At 43.6% G+C, this 20,000-nt stretch overlaps 1 protein-coding gene across 3 annotated transcripts in view; it reads left to right on the top strand.

Annotated features, from left to right (window-relative positions):
• The first annotated feature begins 13,774 nt into the window (after nt 1-13,774).
• LOC117747919 overlaps nt 13,775-20,000 on the top strand; it is an 8,492-nt gene continuing 2,266 nt past the window's right edge. The window contains exons 1-10 of one of the 3 annotated variants that reach the window (XM_034557431.1): nt 13,852-13,970; nt 15,136-15,439; nt 15,616-15,677; nt 16,290-16,496; nt 16,582-16,656; nt 16,980-17,126; nt 17,859-17,906; nt 17,979-17,996; nt 19,606-19,683; nt 19,786-19,870. In XM_034557431.1, coding sequence (XP_034413322.1) covers nt 13,907-13,970; nt 15,136-15,439; nt 15,616-15,677; nt 16,290-16,496; nt 16,582-16,656; nt 16,980-17,126; nt 17,859-17,906; nt 17,979-17,996; nt 19,606-19,683; nt 19,786-19,870 — 1,088 coding nt within the window. In that variant the 5' untranslated portion in view covers nt 13,852-13,906. Of the gene's footprint in view, nt 13,971-14,631; nt 14,753-15,135; nt 15,440-15,615; nt 15,678-16,289; nt 16,497-16,581; nt 16,657-16,979; nt 17,127-17,858; nt 17,907-17,978; nt 17,997-19,605; nt 19,684-19,785; nt 19,871-20,000 lie in introns of those variants that run through there. The other 2 variants (XM_034557433.1, XM_034557432.1) reach the window with 2 other exon arrangements.

The raw sequence follows: 20,000 nt of genomic DNA, 5'->3' as shown, positions 1-20,000 counted from the left end.
GACTTCAGTAATCATGATAGTTGATCCAGACTTCAGTAATCAGGATAGTTGAATCAGACTTCAGTAATCAGGATAGTTGAACCAGACTTCAGTAATCAGGATAGTTGAACCAGACTTCAGTAATCAGGATAGTTGAACCAGACTTCAGTACTCAGGATAGTTGAACCAGACTTCAGTAATCAGGATAGTTGAACCAGACTTCAGTAATCAGGATAGTTGAACCAGACTTCAGTACTCAGGATAGTTGAACCAGACTTCAGTAATCAGGATAGTTGAACCAGACTTCAGTAATCAGGATAGTTGAACTAGACTTCAGTAATCAGGATAGTTGTACCAGACTTCAGTAATCAGGATAGTTGAACCAGACTTCAGTAATCAGGATAGTTGAACCAGACTTCAGTACTCAGGATAGTTGAACCAGACTTCAGTAATCAGGATAGTTGATCCAGACTTCAGTACTCAGGATAGTTGATCCAGACTTCAGTACTCAGGATAGTTGATCCAGACTTCAGTAATCATGATAGTTGATCCAGACTTCAGTACTCAGGATAGTTGAACCAGACTTCAGTACTCAGGATAGTTGAACCAGACTTCAGTACTCAGGATAGTTGATCCAGACTTCAGTAATCATGATAGTTGATCCAGACTTCAGTACTCAGGATAGTTGAACCAGACTTCAGTAATCAGGATAGTTGATCCAGACTTCAGTACTCAGGATAGTTGAACCAGACTTCAGTACTCAGGATAGTTGATCCAGACTTCAGTAATCATGATAGTTGAACCAGACTTCAGTACTCAGGATAGTTGAACCAGACTTCAGTAATCAGGATAGTTGAACCAGACTTCAGTAATCATGATAGTTGAACCAGACTTCAGTAATCAGGATAGTTGAACCAGACTTCAGTAATCAGGTTAGTTGAACCAGACTTCAGTAATCAGGATAGTTGAACCAGACTTCAGTAATCAGGATAGTTGATCCAGACTTCAGTACTCAGGATAGTTGAACCAGACTTCAGTAATCAGGTTAGTTGAACCAGACTTCAGTAATCAGGATAGTTGAACCAGACTTCAGTAATCAGGATAGTTGAACCAGACTTCAGTGATCAGGTTAGTTGAACCAGACTTCAGTAATCAGGTTAGTTGAACCAGACTTCAGTAATCAGGATAGTTGAACCAGACTTTAGTAATCAGGTTAGTTGAACCAGACTTCAGTAATCATGATAGTCGAACCAGACTTCAGTAATCAGGTTAGTTGAACCAGACTTCAGTAATCAGGTTAGTTGAACCAGACTTGAGTAATCAGGTTAGTTGAACCGGACTTCAGTAATCAGGATAGTTGAACCGGACTTCAGTTCACAGGATAGTTGATCCAGACTTCAGTACTCAGGATAGTTGAACCAGACTTCAGTAATCAGGATAGTTGATCCAGACTTCAGTAATCAGGATAGTTGAACCAGACTTCAGTACTCAGGATAGTTGAACCAGACTTTAGTAATCAGGATAGTTGAACCAGACTTTAGTAATCAGGATAGTTGAACCAGACTTCAGTAATCAGGATTGTTGAACCAGACTTTAGTAATCAGGATAGTTGAACCAGACTTCAGTACTCAGGATAGTTGAACCAGACTTCAGTAATCAGGATAGTTGAACCAGACTTCAGTAATCAGGATAGTTGAACCGGACTTTAGTAATCAGGATAGTTGAACCAGACTTCAGTAATCAGGATAGTTGAACCAGACTTCAGTAATCAGGATAGTTGAACCAGACTTCAGTAATCAGGATAGTTGAACCAGACTTTAGTAATCAGGATAGTTGAACCAGACTTCAGTAATCAGGATAGTTGAACCAGACTTCAGTAATCAGGATAGTTGAACCAGACTTCAGTAATCATGATAGTTGAACCAGACTTCAGTAATCAGGATAGTTGAACCAGACTTCAGTACTCAGGATAGTTGAACCAGACTTTAGTAATCAGGATAGTTGAACCAGACTTTAGTACTCAGGATAGTTGAACCAGACTTCAGTAATCATGATAGTTGAACCAGACTTTAGTACTCAGGATAGTTGAACCAGACTTCAGTAATCAGGATAGTTGAACCAGACTTTAGTACTCAGGATAGTTGAACCAGACTTTAGTAATCAGAATAGTTGAACCAGACTTCAGTAATCAGGTTAGTTGAACCAGACTTCAGTAATCAGGATAGTTGATCCAGACTTCATTAATCAGGATAGTTGAACCGGACTTTAGTAATCAGGATAGTTGATCCAGACTTCAGTAATCAGGATAGTTGAACCAGACTTCATTAATCAGGATAGTTGAACCGGACTTTAGTAATCAGGATAGTTGAACCAGACTTCAGTAATCAGGATAGTTGAACCACACCTTGTTGCCTGTGAAGTCAAGCTCATAGATCTTTGTGAAGATCTGGAAGGAGGACCAGGACAGACTGGAGAACTGGTTTTTGGGAAACAACATAACCTAAAAACACAGAAGAAGAAGAAGAAGACAAACAGTTCAGGCTGTCAGGGTTTCCTGTCAAACTGTCATCTTATCGGTCTGAAACAGGAAGCTTGTGTCTCCGCTGTGGTCCCATCCTGTCAGTCAAACACTTCCGTCCAATCAGGGTCCAGCTGAGCCACATGTTGAGCCACATGTTGAGCCACATGGATCGATTGGCTGATAATAATAAACACACCTTTACTAAACACCTGTACTGACACACCTGTAGTAAACACACCTGTAATAAACACCTGTACTGAACACACTTGTACTGAACACACATGTACTGAACACACCTTTACTAAACACACCTGTACTAAACACACCTGTACTGAACACACCTGTACTGAACACACCTTTACTAAACACACCTGTACTGAACACACGTGTACTACACACCTGTACTGAACACACCTGTACTGAACACCTGTACTAAACACACCTGTACTGAACACACCTTTACTAAACACACCTGTACTAAACACACCTGTACTGAACACACCTGTACTGAACACCTGTACTAAACACACCTGTACTGAACACACCTTTACTAAACACACCTGTACTAAACACACCTGTACTAAACACACCTGTACTGAACACCTGTACTAAACACACCTGTACTGAACACACCTGTACTGAACACCTGTACTAAACACACCTGTACTGAACACACCTGTACTAAACACACCTGTACTGAACACACTTGTACTAAACACACCTGTACTAAACACACCTGTACTAAACACACCTGTACTAAACACACCTGTACTGAACACCTGTACTAAACACACCTGTACTGAACACACCTGTACTAAACACACCTGTACTGAACACACTTGTACTGAACACACCTGTACTAAACACACCTGTACTGAACACACCTGTACTGAACACACCTGTACTAAACACACCTGTACTAAACACACCTGTACTAAACACACCTGTACTGAACACACTTGTACTAAACACACCTGTACTAAACACACCTGTACTAAACACACCTTTACTAAACACACCTGTACTGAACACACTTGTACTAAACACACCTGTACTAAACACACCTGTACTAAACACACCTGTACTAAACACACCTGTACTAAACACACCTGTACTAAACACACCTGTACTGAACACACTTGTACTAAACACACCTGTACTAAACACACCTGTACTAAACACACCTTTACTAAACACACCTGTACTAAACACACCTGTACTAAACACACCTTTACTAAACACACCTGTACTGAACACACCTGTACTGAACACACCTGTACTAAACACACCTGTACTAAACACACCTTTACTAAACACACCTGTACTGAACACACCTGTACTGAACACACCTGTACTAAACACACCTGTACTAAACACACCTTTACTAAACACACCTGTACTGAACACACCTGTACTGAACACACCTGTACTAAACACACCTGTAGTAACGAGCAGTCTGACCTAACATTTAGAGAACTACTATGAATATATAAGTATATATATTTACATATATCTATATTGTTGCTAAGGAGACGACCTTCTCCATTCGAATGAAAAGCTATCAAACGTATCAACAGACCAACAGCTGGTTCTTATCACACTTCCTGCTTCGGCAGCTGTCACTCAAAGCACACGGAGACGTTACTTCCTGGTTCGTCGTCCTGCTTCTGCTCTCAGATGCTTTCGGCTCTTTTCCAGAATGCGTCTCTTGGTCGTCCTCCTGTCTTCCTTCGTCTCCGCGGTGTGGGCCGGTTGCCACAGGGACCACGACAAGGACCACCTGTGGAGGGAGAACTGCTCGGCGCTCGGGTTCAGCAACGTACCGCCGGGATTTGAACCCACGACCCAGGTAACGCTGCAAAATACCGACATTGACAGCTGCACAAAGGAAAAATATGAATGTAAAGGTTTTTTTCAGAATTTACATTTTGGGCTACCACGATATCTCTTTTTTTTATTTTTTATCAGCTTTATTGTTTTTTAAAACTTCAACAAAGGGTGAAATAATATTAGTATGGATTATTTTTTTATATTGATTTGTCGACAATAATATGAAAATCCCATAAAAATCACCTAAAAGGATCTAAATGTTAAAAACAATGAACTGTGTTGTTATTACAATTTGCTCATAAACCTAAATTTTATTATGCAATAAAATATTCCTGACCAGCTGGATCTTTATTATTGTTTAAACAGGTTTTTTCTCACTTCCGGACCAGAACATGGTTCAACTGTAGAGCAACACGTTAGTTAAATTTATATATACTTTTAATATATATATTTTTGTATATATATTTTTACTCAATATTTTGTTTATATATAAATATGTTTACATATCAATATTTATACATATATATATATTTTGTTTAGATATATATTTTTGATATCTATATATTTTTACATATATAAATATGTATATATATTATTTTTGTTATAGATATTTACATATATAAATATATTTATTTTATTTTGTATTCTACCCTTTAAATATAAAAGTGTACTGTATTAAATTATTCAACAACAGTGCGCGACTTTATTTGGCATCTCAATGATCCACTGAATTATTATCAGCCAATCGATCCATGTGGCTCAACATGTGGCTCAACATGTGGCTCAGCTGGACCCTGATTGGACGGAAGTGTTTGACTGACAGGATGGGACCACAGCGGAGACACAAGCTTCCTGTTTCAGACCGATAAGATGACAGTTCGACAGGAAACCCTGACAGCCTGAACTGTTTGTCTTCTTCTTCTTCTTCTGTGTTTTTAGGTTATGTTGTTTCCCAAAAACCAGTTCTCCAGTCTGTCCTGGTCCTCCTTCCAGATCTTCACAAAGATCTATGAGCTTGACTTCACAGGCAACAAGGTGTGAAACTTAACGTTAAATCAGTGATGAACATTCGTACATCTTTAGAACTAAAAGCGTTCATGACTGTCTGTACCTTTTAGATTCTGGAGGTGACCCCCAGCGTTACTCCGATCCTGCCCACCCTCAGTGTTCTCCGACTGGGATCGAACCACCTGAAGTCGCTCCCTGACGGCTCCTTCTCTGCCTGTCCCGCTCTGACTGAACTCTACCTGGACAACAACGGCATGGACTCTCTGAGTGACCACACCTTCTCTGGACTCAGCAAGCTGGAGGTCAGTCTGTTAGTGTGCATGCTGTGATTAAAGCCTGTTAGCAAGGAAAGCCTCATTTGAACATAGATTGTTATGAGTAAGGATGCATATCATGAAGGTAGCTTGATAGGGAGTAAGAACGCATATCATAATGGTAGCTTGATAGGGAGTAAGGATGCGTATCATAATGGTAGCTTGATAGGGAGTAAGGAAGCGTATCATGACGGTAGCTTGATAGGGAGTAAGGACGCATATCATGAAGGTAGCTTGATAGGGAGTAAGAACGCATATCATAATGGTAGCTTGATAGGGAGTAAGGATGCGTATCATGAAGGTAGCTTGATAGGGAGTAAGGACGCATATCATGAAGGTAGCTTGATAGGGAGTAAGAACGCATATCATAATGGTAGCTTGATAGGGAGTAAGGATGCGTATCATAATGGTAGCTTGATAGGGAGTAAGGAAGCGTATCATGACGGTAGCTTGATAGGGAGTAAGGACGCATATCATGAAGGTAGCTTGATAGGGAGTAAGAACGCATATCATAATGGTAGCTTGATAGGGAGTAAGGACGCATATCATGAAGGTAGCTTGATAGGGAGTAAGGATGCATATCATAATGGTAGCTTGATAAGGAGTAAGGAAGCGTATCATGACGGTAGCTTGATAGGGAGTAAGGACGCATATCATGAAGGTAGCTTGATAGGGAGTAAGAACGCATATCATAATGGTAGCTTGATAGGGAGTAAGGATGCGTATCATAATGGTAGCTTAATAAGGAGTAAGGAAGCGTATCATGAAGGTAGCTTGATAGGGAGTAAGGACGCATATCATGAAGGTAGCTTGATAAGGAGTAAGGACGCGTATCATGAAGGTAGCTTGATAGGGAGTAAGGACGCATATCATGAAGGTAGCTTGATAGGGAGTAAGGATGCATATCATAATGGTAGCTTGATAGGGAGTAAGGATGCGTATCATAATGGTAGCTTGATAGGGAGTAAGGATGCGTATCATAATGGTAGCTTAATAAGGAGTAAGGAAGCGTATCATGACGGTAGCTTGATAGGGAGTAAGGACGCATATCATGAAGGTAGCTTGATAGGGAGTAAGAACGCATATCATAATGGTAGCTTGATAGGGAGTAAGGATGCATATCATAATGGTAGCTTGATAGGGAGTAAGGATGCATATCATAATGGTAGCTTGATAGGGAGTAAGAACGCATATCATAATGGTAGCTTGATAGGGAGTAAGGATGCATATCATGACGGTAGCTTGATAGGGAGTAAGGACGCATATCATGAAGGTAGCTTGATAGGGAGTAAGGATGCATATCATAATGGTAGCTTGATAGGGAGTAAGGATGCATATCATAATGGTAGCTTGATAGGGAGTAAGAACGCATATCATAATGGTAGCTTGATAGGGAGTAAGGATGCATATCATGAAGGTAGCTTGATAGGGAGTAAGGACGCATATCATGAAGGTAGCTTGATAGGGAGTAAGGATGCATATCATGAAGGTAGCTTGATAGGGAGTAAGGACGCATATCATGAAGGTAGCTTGATAGGGAGTAAGGATGCATATCATAATGGTAGCTTGATAGGGAGTAAGGATGCATATCATAATGGTAGCTTGATAGGGAGTAAGGATGCATATCATAATGGTAGCTTGATAGGGAGTAAGGATGCATATCATAATGGTAGCTTGATAAGGAGTAAGGATGCGTATCATGACGGTAGCTTGATAGGGAGTAAGGACGCATATCATGAAGGTAGCTTGATAGGGAGTAAGGATGCGTATCATGAAGGTAGCTTGATAGGGAGTAAGGATGCGTATCATGAAGGTAGCTTGATAGGGAGTAAGGATGCGTATCATGAAGGTAGCTTGATAGGGAGTAAGGACGCATATCATGAAGGTAGCTTGATAGGGAGTAAGGATGCGTATCATGAAGGTAGCTTGATAGGGAGTAAGGATGCGTATCATGAAGGTAGCTTGATAGGGAGTAAGGACACGTATCATGAAGGTAGCTTGATAGGGAGTAAGGACACGTATCATGAAGGTAGCTTGATAGGGAGTAAGGATGCGTATCATGAAGGTAGCTTGATAGGGAGTAAGGACGCGTATCATGAAGGTAGCTTGATAGGGAGTAAGGATGCGTATCATGAAGGTAGCTTGATAGGGAGTAAGGACGCGTATCATGAAGGTAGCTTGATAGGGAGTAAGGATGCGTATCATGAAGGTAGCTTGATAGGGAGTAAGGATGCGTATCATGAAGGTAGCTTGATAGGGAGTAAGGATGCGTATCATGAAGGTAGCTTGATAGGGAGTAAGGACGCATATCATGAAGGTAGCTTGATAGGGAGTAAGGATGCGTATCATGACGGTAGCTTGATAGGGAGTAAGGATGCGTATCATAATGGTAGCTTGATAGGGGGTAAGGACGCGTATCATGAAGGTAGCTTGATAGGGAGTAAGGACGCGTATCATGAAGGTAGCTTGATAGGGAGTAAGGACGCGTATCATGAAGGTAGCTTGATAGGGAGTAAGGACGCGTATCATGTAGGTAGCTTGATAGGGAGTAAGGACGCGTATCATGAAGGTAGCTTGATAGGGAGTAAGGATGCATATCGTGAAGGTAGCTTGATAGGGAGTAAGGACGCGTATCATGAAGGTAGCTTGATAGGGAGTAAGGACACGTATCATGAAGGTAGCTTGATAGGGAGTAAGGACACGTATCATGAAGGTAGCTTGATAGGGAGTAAGGGTGCATGATAGGAATTTAGGACGCATACCATAAAGTTGCCTGATAAGAAGTTAGGACGCATAACACGAAGGTAGCTTGATATGTCTGACGTCCTATGTTGCACCACCCACCACGCTAAGTTCCTTCTAGGTGTAAACCTACTTGGTTAATAAAAGTTTCTGATTCTAATTCTGATTCTGATAGGAAGAAAGGACACATACCGTGAAGGCAGCTTGATAGGAAGTAAGGACACATATCATGAAGGTAAATTAATAGGAAGTTAGGATGCATACCATGAAATTAGCTTGATAGGAAGTGAGGACGCATACGGTGAAGGTAGCTTGTTGGAAGTAAGGATGCACACCATGAAGGTAGCTTGATAGGAATTAAGGATGAATACCATGAAGGTAGCTTGATAGGATGTTAGGATGCAGAACATGAAGGTACGTTAGTAAGTTTTGACGCATTTATTGAAGGTAGCTTGATAGGAAGTAAGGATGCATAATGTGAAGGTAGCTTGAAAGGAAGTAAGGAAGCATACTGTGACGGTAGCATGTTAGGAAGTAAGGACGCATACCGTGAAAGTAGCTTGATAGGAAGTTAGGATGCAGAACATGAAGGTATGTTAGGAAGTTAAGAGATCAAAAGGGTACAATGTTAGGAAGTGGGACACATAGGCTGGAAGGAAGTTGAACGATGGAGAAACCGCGATACCTTTACCTTTACTCTGCCCTCTAGATACTGGACTTGTCGTTCAATCGTATCAAGGTGCTCCCCGAGCTCATGCTCCATCCCCTCACCACCATCGAGACCATCTACCTGGAGTTCAACCAGGTGGGAGAACACGATGAAAGTATCTTATACGTTTTTTATTTTACTGTAGATTGGTAGCAGTTGTTCATCTTCTTGCCTGTAGGGGACGCAGGTTGTCCCGTCTGACACGCGTTTCCCTTTCCTTCAAGATCACGGTGATGCCAGATGATTGGTTCAGCCAGAAGGAGGATGTGCCGTACCTCTTCCTCTCGGCCAATCCTTGGGCCTGCTACTGTTCCCTTGGTTACTTGCATACATACCTAGACGAATTTGAAAGCAATGTCTACGTCCGGGAAGTAGACGGTGATAGCAATTACAAAATTGGCGTCGACCGGGTGGTGAGTACCACAAACAGGAAGCAGCAGCAAACAGGAAGTTTAGACGCCGTTGCCTGTAGACGTGGTAGTACAACACTTTGTACTAGTTAGTACACCTTCGATCGCAGAATCTTTGATCCATATTTATGATCTATGAATGATTTGTGTACTGCTTTCTGTAACTTATTTTTCTGGTGGTTGCTTTCTGTTCTCAGATCTGTGCGTCTCCTCCAAGGCTTAAGAACCAGCCTGTGATAGATCTGCAAAAATCAGATCTGTGTCCACCTACGACAGAATTAGGTCCATCCAACAACTTCAACCAACCTGTTACATACGATACAGATACTACTACAACTGTTCCAGATACTACTCAAAATCCTACTACTCCTATTAAAACTACTACTACTCCTACCAATGTTCCAGATATTACTCCTACTCCTACTCCTACTGTTCCAGATACTACTCCTAATCCTACTACTACTACTACTCCTACTACTACTCCTACTACTACTGCTACTGCTCCTACTACCACGACTCCTACTACTACTAGTACTCCTACTACTACTACTACTACTACTACTACTACTACCACCAGTACTGGTATTACTCCTACTGTCGCACGGTCCTGGTACCAAACCTTCACCAGATTCATTGACTGGTCAGAACGTTCGGGGTCAGAGGTCAAAGTTGAAGTGCCGTCGCATACCGTCGGCAACCTCGCCAACCTCGGATCTGCTCCTTCGATCGTAACGTCAACGACATCAAAGCGTTGGTTGGTCACAAGGACCGCCGCCACCTCGCCGACTGCCACCTCGGCAACTGCCACCTTGACCCCTTCGTTGGTGATCGAGGAGGTGGCCGGCGGTCAGGTCCAAGGTGCAGCGGTGTTCTGCTTCTGGCTTTTTGCAGGAGGCCTCCTGCTGTGCACGTTGTCGGCGGCGTGCGTTTTGACAACTCTGGCGAGGACGATCGTCTGGTACAGGAGGGTTTACAGGCCGTTGTCTGCAACGCTGGAGAGGAGAAGAGGAGGCGATGAGGTGGTGAGGCTGCTGACTTACAAAAAGGAGGTGGCAGGCGGAGGAGGAGGAGGAGGAGGAGGAGGAGGAGGAGGAGTGATGGCGCTGTATCGCTCTGTGCTGTTCGTCCACAGAGGAGGAGACGCTATGGAGAGGGGAGGTGAGGTAGGTGAGGTAGGTGAGGGACGACTCCTCGTCACTCTGGAGCCGACAGGAGGAATAGGAGGAGCAGCGAGAGAGGAAGGAGAGAGACGAGGGAGGGAGGAGAAGGGGGTGTACAGGAAGACGCTCTACCGTCTGTCAAGCAAGAAGAAGGAGGTGGAGGGGTGGAGGGACATGGTGGAGGAGTGGCGGGTCTCCACAGAAGAGGGAGGGAGGAGGCGAGGAGAGGAGACAAGTGAAGGAGTCTCCAGAAAGCGCTACAGTGTAATTCTGAGGGAGGAGAGGGAAGAGGCCGGGGCAGGGAGGGAGGAGCTGGACTGGGTGGTGGGGGGGTGGGAGGTGAAAAAAGGAGGGGGAGAATGGGAGGAGGAGGGGGCCAGGAGCAGCTGGGGGGAGTGGCTGGCACACTACTTACCCAGCATGCCCTGGGGTGTAACCACGCCTCCTGAGAGCGAGGCTGCTCTGTGATGTCATCAGCCCGCTGAGCTGCATCAGGTGACCTCCAAAAAAACCATGATTGGCCCAATGGAGGAAAGTCATGACATCACTTCCTGTCTTTATGTTCCACACAGTAGGATGAAGGTCAACAACAAACACAAAGAACTGCAACTTCATTGAAAAGGGTTCTTGTATCAGTTTATAATTTTTTTGTGTCACTTTAAATATACAATCTAATATCTTCTTTGGTTTATCTACAGATGTTTTAATAACGTATAATCAAACATCCAGATGTGCTTTTTATTAAACATTTATTAAATCTCTTCACTGTTTCCATTTTATGTTTTTAAAAGAAAAGAAGATCAGGAATCTAAATTTGAATGTCTTTTTGTGTCTTGTTTTGTGTCTTGGTGGTTGTTTTGTGGTTGTTTTGTGTCTTTATGGTTTTATGGTTGTTTTGTGGTTGTTTTGTGGTTGTTTTGGTGGTTGTTTTGTGGTTGTTTTGTGGTTGTTTTATGGTTGTTTTGTGGTTGTTTCGGTGGTTGTTTTGTGGTTGTTTCGGTGGTTGTTTTATGGTTGTTTTGTGGTTGTTTTTGTGGTTGTTTTGTGGTTGTTTTGGTGGTTGTTTTGGTGGTTGTTTTGGTGGTTGTTTTGTGGTTGTTTTTGTGGTTGTTTTTATGGTTGTTTTGTGGTTGTTTTTGTGGTTGTTTTTATGGTTGTTTTGTGGTTGTTTTTATGGTTGTTTTGTGGTTGTTTTTGTGGTTGTTTTTGTGGTTGTTTTGTGGTTGTTTTGGTGGTTGTTTTGTGGTTGTTTTGGTGGTTGTTTTGTGGTTGTTTTGGTGGTTGTTTTGTGGTTGTTTTTATGGTTGTTTTGTGGTTGTTTTGGTGGTTGTTTTGTGGTTGTTTTGGTGGTTGTTTTGTGATTGTTTTTGTGGTTGTTTTGTGTCTTTGTGGTTGTTGTGTTTTTGTGGGGGTTTTGTGTCTTTGTGGTTGTTTTGTGGTTGTTGTTGTGTCTCTGTGGTTGTTTTGTGCCTTTGTGGTTGTTTTGTGTTTATTTTGTGTCTGTGTGGTTGTTTTGTGTCTTTGCGGTACTATTCCTACACACTCAGCCGAACTTACAAAGTACACACTGTTACATGAAGTACACATTCAGCTGAACAAACTACTTCTTGCTGTGCAAAGGATTGTGGGTCAGAAGGGCCGTTTATCAATATGCGTTCTTGTCTGTACTTGTGTTCTTGTGTACTTGTGTTCTTGTGTACTTGTGTTCTAGTGTACTTGTGTTCTAGTGTACTTGTGTTCTAGTGTACTTGCGTTCTTGTGTACTTGTGTTCTTGTGTACTTGTGTTCTAGTGTACTTGTGTTCTAGTGTACTTGTGTTCTTGTGTACTTGTGTTCTAGTGTACTTGTGTTCTTGTGTTCTAGTGTACTTGTGTTCTTGTGTACTTGTGTACTTGTGTTCTTGTGTTCTAGTGTACTTGTGTTCTTGTGTACTTGTGTTCTTGTGTACTTGTGTTCTAGTGTACTTGTGTTCTTGTGTTCTTGTGTACTTGTGTTCTAGTGTACTTGTGTTCTAGTGTACTTGTGTTCTTGTGTACTTGTGTTCTAGTGTACTTGTGTTCTAGTGTACTTGTGTTCTTGTGTACTTGTGTTCTAGTGTACTTGTGTTCTTGTGTTCTAGTGTACTTGTGTTCTTGTGTACTTGTGTTCTTGTGTACTTGTGTTCTTGTGTTCTAGTGTACTTGTGTTCTTGTGTTCTTGTGTACTTGTGTTCTAGTGTACTTGTGTTCTTGTGTACTTGTGTTCTTGTGTACTTGTGTTCTAGTGTACTTGTGTTCTAGTGTTCTTGTGTTCTTGTGTACTTGTGTTCTTGTGTTCTAGTGTACTTGTGTTCTTGTGTACTTGTGTTCTAGTGTACTTGTGTTCTTGTGTACTTGTGTTCTTGTGTACTTGTGTTCTAGTGTTCTTGTGTTCTTGTGTACTTGTGTTCTTGTGTACTTGTGTTCTTGTGTTCTTGTGTACTTGTGTTTTAGTGTACTTGTGTTCTTGTGTACTTGTGTTATTGTGTACTTGTGTTCTAGTGTACTTGTGTTCTTGTGTAATTGTGTTCTAGTGTACTTGTGTTCTAGTGTACTTGTGTTCTTGTGTTCTAGTGTACTTGTGTTCTAGTGTACTTGTGTTCTTGTGTACTTGTGTTCTAGTGTACTTGTGTTCTAGTGTACTTGTGTTCTAGTGTACTTGTGTTCTTGTGTTCTAGTGTACTTGTGTTCTAGTGTACTTGTGTTCTTGTGTACTTGTGTTCTAGTGTACTTGTGTACTTGTGTTCTTGTGTACTTGTGTTCTAGTGTACTTGTGTTCTAGTGTACTTGTGTTCTTGTGTACTTGTGTTCTAGTGTACTTGTGTTCTAGTGTACTTGTGTTCTTGTCTGTACAACCAATGTACAAATATATATATATAAACCCACACACACATTTCAAAATAAAATAATTACATTTAAAGGACAATGAACAAAGCAGGGTTGTCATATTTAGTTTGACTGTAAAAAACACTTTACAGTGAATCATTGGAGTAAACTCATGAGGTGGTGACGTCATCAAGTCAGCTGAGGTGGTGACGTCATCAAGTCCGACTTCATACTGCCGACCGGAAGCGGAACTCCCTGGAAGAAAACCTCCCGCCCCATAGAGGGGTTAAAGTTCTTCACAGCGTCACGTGGTCAGTTGGCGCATGCTCAGGAGCTTCTTTCCTCTGGTTAGTTTCACTTCACAGCACGCGCTCGGTCTCATCTCTTAACATGAAGCTGACCGCATTCTTCTTCTGTGGTTGTTTATTCAGCAGCGTCGGTCCGCCTGCAGCAGGTCAGTGACGTCATTAATATCCCGAATTATTGATTAACTATGTTTGATGTGGTAAGTACTAATACCACCTCACACCCCAGCCCGTTCACTCTGCTCAGCTTCAGCCAATCAGCTTGTAGCTCCTTCACTTCGAGCTAAACACTCAAAGTCAGTCTGTTTGCTGTGCTGGCTCCTCATTGGTGGAACGAGCTCCCCATTGACATCAGGACAGGAAGTCTCTACAGACTAAAAACACATCTTAGTGACTACACCTTGAATAGGGAAGGTAGAGCCGTAGTAGCACTTTAGTAGCACTTAAATGTCTCTTACTGATAGCACTTTGTAGTTTAACACTTTAGTAGCACTTAAATGTCTCTTACTGATAGCACTTTGTTGTTTAGCACTTTAGTAGCACTTAAATGTCTCTTACTGATGGCACTTTGTAGTTTAACACTTTAGTAGCACTTAAATGTCTCTTACTGATGGCACTTTGTAGTTTAACACTTTAGTAGCACTTAAATGTCTCTTACTGATAGCACTTTGTAGTTTAACGTTATTGAATAAATTGTACTTGCTTGATTCTTGTTGTTCTGAGTTTGGACTCACGGTTTAATGCACTTATTGTAAGTCGCTTTGGATAAAAGTGTCAGCTAAATGACATGAAATGTAATGTAATGTTTTTTTTAAAGTACTAATACCACAGTTTTACCACAGTAAAAGTACTAATACCACAGTTTTACCACAGTAAAAGTACTAATACCACAGCTTCTGGTTCAGCTGTGAATGAACTTCCTGTTGTGAAGGTAAATGTCTCAACTCTTTAAGATGCTCTTCTTATTTTACATCTAGAATACTATATAAATATACATATTATTACACATTTATATTATTATGCATTCATGTCTGGAGCTTTTCATTATGGATTAATATGCTGATTGTTTTATCCATTTTTTAATTGGTTGTTGCATCACAATGACCTCCATTGTTTAGTCCAGTTACTCCATTTATTGTTAATTTAAATAAAATATTATAGTATTATGTCACGTTTGATATTTAATTAATTAATTAATATTAAATGAAACTGGTACTGTGGCTTAGTGGTTATGGGTTCTGTCTTTCAATCAGAGGGTCGGCGGTTCAATCCCCGGTTCTAGGTAAAGTAATGTAATGTAATGGGATCCCCCAGCGGCTCCTCACCAGGTGTCTCCAGCTGAACCTCAGGCCGACTCACCTATCCAGGTGTCCGTGGCCGCCGGCGCCGACGTGCTCCTCCCGTGCAGCCGGCCCGGATCCGCCGGGTTCTTGGCGGTGGAGTGGACCCGGGTCGACGGCCCGTCGCTGGTCCCGTCGCTGGTCACGGTCCTCGTCTTCCGCGATGGGGAGGAGCTTGTGAAGGAGAAGGCGGCGGACTACGTGGGAAGGACGCATCTGATGGAGAACGGCTCCCTGAAGCTGCTGGGGGTCCGACCGCGAGACAGCGGCACCTACAGGTGAGGCTGGGGATGACCTCTGAGCGGGGAGCATTTGAACTAAAGTAGAATATTTATCTCCAGAATCAGTGAGAATATTGTTTTACACGTTATAAAGTTTAACATGAGCGTTAAAATCTAAGAGGACAAGAGAGAGAAGAACATTATAGACTTCAAACAAACGCTTCTGTCCTCAGCTGCGTCCAGGTGCTGCGTTCAGGACCCCCGACGAAGCCCGTCCTCGTGTCTCTGTCCGTCGGTGAGACAACGTGTGTGTGTGTGTGTGTGTCCTCAGATAACCTGCTGTTTGAACGTGTGTGTGTGTCCTCAGATAACCTGCTGTTTGAACGTGTGTGTGTGTGTGTGTGTGTGTGTGTGTGTGTGTCCTCAGATAACCAGCTGTTTGAACGTGTGTGTGTGTGTGTGTGTGTGTGTCCTCAGACAACCAGCTGTCTGAACATATGTGTGTGTGTGTGTCCTCAGACAACCAGCTGTCTGAACATATGTGTGTGTGTGTGTGTGTGTGTGTGTGTGTGTGTGTGTGTCCTCAGACAACCAGCTGTCTGGACATATGTGTGTGTGTGTGTCCTCAGACAACCAGCTGTCTGAACATGTGTGTGTGTGTGTGTGTGTGTCCTCAGACAACCAGCTGTCTGAACGTGTGTGTGTGTGTGTGTGTGTGTGTGTGTCCTCAGACAACCAGCTGTCTGGACATGTGTGTGTGTGTGTGTGTGTCCTCAGACAACCAGCTGTCTGGACATATGTGTGTGTGTGTGTGTCCTCAGACAACCAGCTGTCTGAACATATGTGTGTGTGTGTGTGTGTCCTCAGACAACCAGCTGTCTGAACATGTGTGTGTGTGTGTGTGTAGCTCAGGTGTCTCAGGTCTACATGTCCATCCGGCGGTCTCCAGACGACCAGCTGCTCGTCCTCTGTGAGTCCAGCGGCTGGACTCCGGCGCCCCTCGTGTCCCTGCAGGACTCCGGCGGTCGCGTCCTGGCGGCTCAGACCGAGTCTTCGGTCGGACCGGACGGCCTCTACGCCGTCAGCGCTCTTGTTAACGTGGCAGCAGCTGGAGGTGAGGCGAACCACAACTCCCACAATGCTTTGGGGTGATCTGCGGTCAGCTGTCGGATCAGTTAGGTGTTTCTCTCGTCTCACAGGAAGTAGTCCTCTGGTCTGCAAAGTGGAGATACCTGCGCTCGGTCTGGCCAATCAGGAGCAGCTTCACATCACAGGTGAGAGTTCACACCTGAGCATGTTTATTTACTCTGAATAATAATAAAGTATGTTATATTTTATGCTTTAAAGGGTACTTTACCTGGTAAAAACATGTAAAGTACTCAGATCCTCAAGTAAAAGTACTAATACCACAATGTACATATACTACATATATATAATACCACGATATACATATATAGGCTTTTATATGTACATATAGAAGTCCTGTATAAAATCCTTCTAAAGTAAAAGTACATATTAGATAGAGAGATATGTACATGTGCACATCATCCCGGTTCTCCTCTGAGGTCTGGAGTTCTGGTTCTCCTCTGATCCGTAGACGACTTCCATCAGGACGGACTCGCCGGTCGTCTGCTGCTGGTCGTCTACTTCGTGGTCGGCAGCGCCGCCACCACCGCCGCCGTGCTCGTCATCCTTCCGCTGCAGACGATCAAGAAGTTGCGATCTGTGACGCAACGTCTGACAGGTCGGCCTGGAGTTAGCTATTAGCTGTTAGCTGTTAGTTGAAGAAGTTAGCATTTAGCTGTTGACAGTTAGCCGTTAGCTGGTAGTCGAAGCAGGTAGCTGTTAGCTGTTAGCAGTTATTTGAAGAAGTTAGCATTTAGCTGTTAGCAGTTAGCTGACAGTTGAAGCTGTTAGTTGTTAGCTATTAGCTTGTAGCTGGTAGATGTTGGCAGTTAACTGTTAACAGTTAGTTGTTAGCCGTTAGCTTGTAGCTGTTACTTGTTAGCTGGTAGCTGTTAACAGGTAGCTAGCTGTTAGTTTCTCAACTGTTAGCAGGTAGCTGTTAGTTGTTAGCTGTTAGCTAATAGCTCTTACTTGTTAGCTGGTAGCTGTTAACTGTTCAATTCAGTTTATTTTGTATAGCCCAATATCACAAATCACAACCTCCCCTCAGAGGGCTTTACAATCTGTACACATAGACATCCCTGACCTTTGACCTCACATCGGATCAGGAAAAACTTCCCAAAAATAGTTAGTTTCTTAACTGTTAGCATGTAGCTGTTAGTTGTTAGCTGTTAGCTCTTACTTGTTAGCTGGTAGCTGTTAGCTGTTAACAGGTAGGTGTTAGTTTCTCAGCTGTTAGCTGTTAGTTGATGTAGTTAACATTTAGCTGTTGGCAGGTAGCTGTTAGTTGTTGGCTGTTAGCAGTTAGCTGTTAGCTCGGGTCTCAGTCTGACTTCCTGTCTATTTTCAGCGTTCTGCATGACGATGATCTCAAGGGACAAAGAGAAGGGACCAGAAGGTGAGTCGAGAAGATTTTCTTATTTTCAAAACTGAAGATTTACTTTATTTAACTCATGTTCATGTTCTTCAGATCAATCTCTTCTTGAAGGTAAGTCCACCTGGAGACCTGTTTGTGTTGTTCAGGTAATCAGAGAGAAACAGGTGAGTTCACAGATTTCCTTATGAAGTTTCGTTAAGAGAAGCTAAATCCTTGAGTTGGTGATGGGCAGGTGAGATGGTGATGGACAGGTGAGATGGTGATGGACAGGTGAGATGGTGATGGACAGGTGAGGCGGTGATGGGCAGATGAGAGTGTGATGGACAGGTGAGATGGTGATGGACAAGTGAGGCGGTGATGGACAGGTGAGGCGGTGATGGGCAGATGAGAGTGTGATGGACAGGTGAGATGGTGATGGACAGATGAGATGGTGATAGACAGATGAGATGGTGATGGACAGATGAGATGGTGATGGGCAGGTGAGATGGTGATGGACAGGTGAGGTGGTGATGGACAGGTGAGGTGGTGATGGACAGATGAGATGGTGATGGACAGGTGAGATGGTGATGGACAGGTGAGATGGTGATGGACAGGTGAGAGTGTGATGGACAGGTGAGAGTGTGATGGACAGGTGAGATGGTGATGGACAGGTGAGATGGTGATGGACAGGTGAGATGGTGATGGACAGGTGAGATGGTGATGGACAGGTGAGGCGGTGATGGGCAGATGAGAGTGTGATGGACAAGTGAGGCGGTGATGGGCAGATGAGAGTGTGATGGACAGGTGAGATGGTGATGGACAGGTGAGAGTGTGATGGACAGGTGAGAGTGTGATGGACAGGTGAGATGGTGATGGACAGGTGAGATGGTGATGGACAGGTGAGAGTGTGATGGACAGGTGAGATGGTGATGGACAGGTGAGATGGTGATGGACAGATGAGATGGTGATAGACAGATGAGATGGTGATGGACAGGTGAGATGGTGATGGACAGGTGAGATGGTGATGGACAGGTGAGATGGTGATGGGCAGGTGAGATGGTGATGGACAGGTGAGAGTGTGATGGACAGGTGAGATGGTGATGGACAGGTGAGATGGTGATGGGCAGGTGAGATGGTGATGCGCAGGTGAGATGGTGATGGACAGGTGAGGCGGTGATGGACAGGTGAGGCGGTGATGGACAGGTGAGGCGGTGATGGACAGGTGAGATGGTGATAGACAGGTGAGATGGTGATGGACAGTTGAGATGGTGATGGGCAGATGAGATGGTGATGGACAGGTGAGATGGTGATGGACAGTTGAGATGGTGATGGGCAGATGAGATGGTGATGGACAGGTGAGATGGTGATGGGCAGATGAGATGGTGATGGACAGGTGAGATGGTGATGGAAAGGTGAGGCGGTGATGGAAAGGTGAGGCGGTGATGGACAGGTGAGGCGGTGGTGGACAGGTGAGATGGTGATGGACAGGTGAGGCGGTGGTGGACAGGTGAGATGGTGATGGACAGGTGAGGCGGTGGTGGACAGGTGTAGCGGTGATGGACAGGTGAGGCGGTGATGGACAGGTGAGATGGTCATGGACAGGTGAGGCGGTGATGGACAGGTGAGGCGGTGATGGGCAGATGAGATGAGGCGGTGATGGACAGGTGAGGCGGTGATGGACAGGTGACAGACAGGTGAGGCGGTGATGGACAGGTGTGTCTGTCCTGTGTGTGTGTTTCAGACTATGGAGACATCAACTACGTGGAAACGACCGGATCCTCTCAAGTCATACCCAGAAAAAACGAGGTGGACGCCACAGGTCCGTTCATAAAGAGCACCTCTTTAATCTGACTCCTCCTCCAGGACATGGTTACCATGGTGACATTACGGTCTGTAATGGAGCCTGTGGTGTCTGTTTCAGGACTTGAAGCGTCCCACGAGCTGGCAAAGGGAGACCTGGAGGAGATGAACAAGTACAAACAGATGATCTTCAGCATTGGGGAAAAGTACGTAGCAACAGAAAGCACGTTTATGTTTCTTTGTTTTTTAACAATCGTTTGTGTCTCTTTGTGGTTGTATTGTGTCTCTTTGTGGTTGTATTGTGTCTCTTTGTGGCTGCTTTGTGGTTGTATTGTG

Source organism: Cyclopterus lumpus, chromosome 18 (assembly GCF_009769545.1).
Source record: "Cyclopterus lumpus isolate fCycLum1 chromosome 18, fCycLum1.pri, whole genome shotgun sequence".
Lineage (NCBI taxonomy): Eukaryota > Metazoa > Chordata > Actinopteri > Perciformes > Cyclopteridae > Cyclopterus > Cyclopterus lumpus.
The sequence above is the reverse complement of the archived record's forward strand: the minus strand, read 5'-3'. Positions and strand labels throughout refer to the sequence as shown.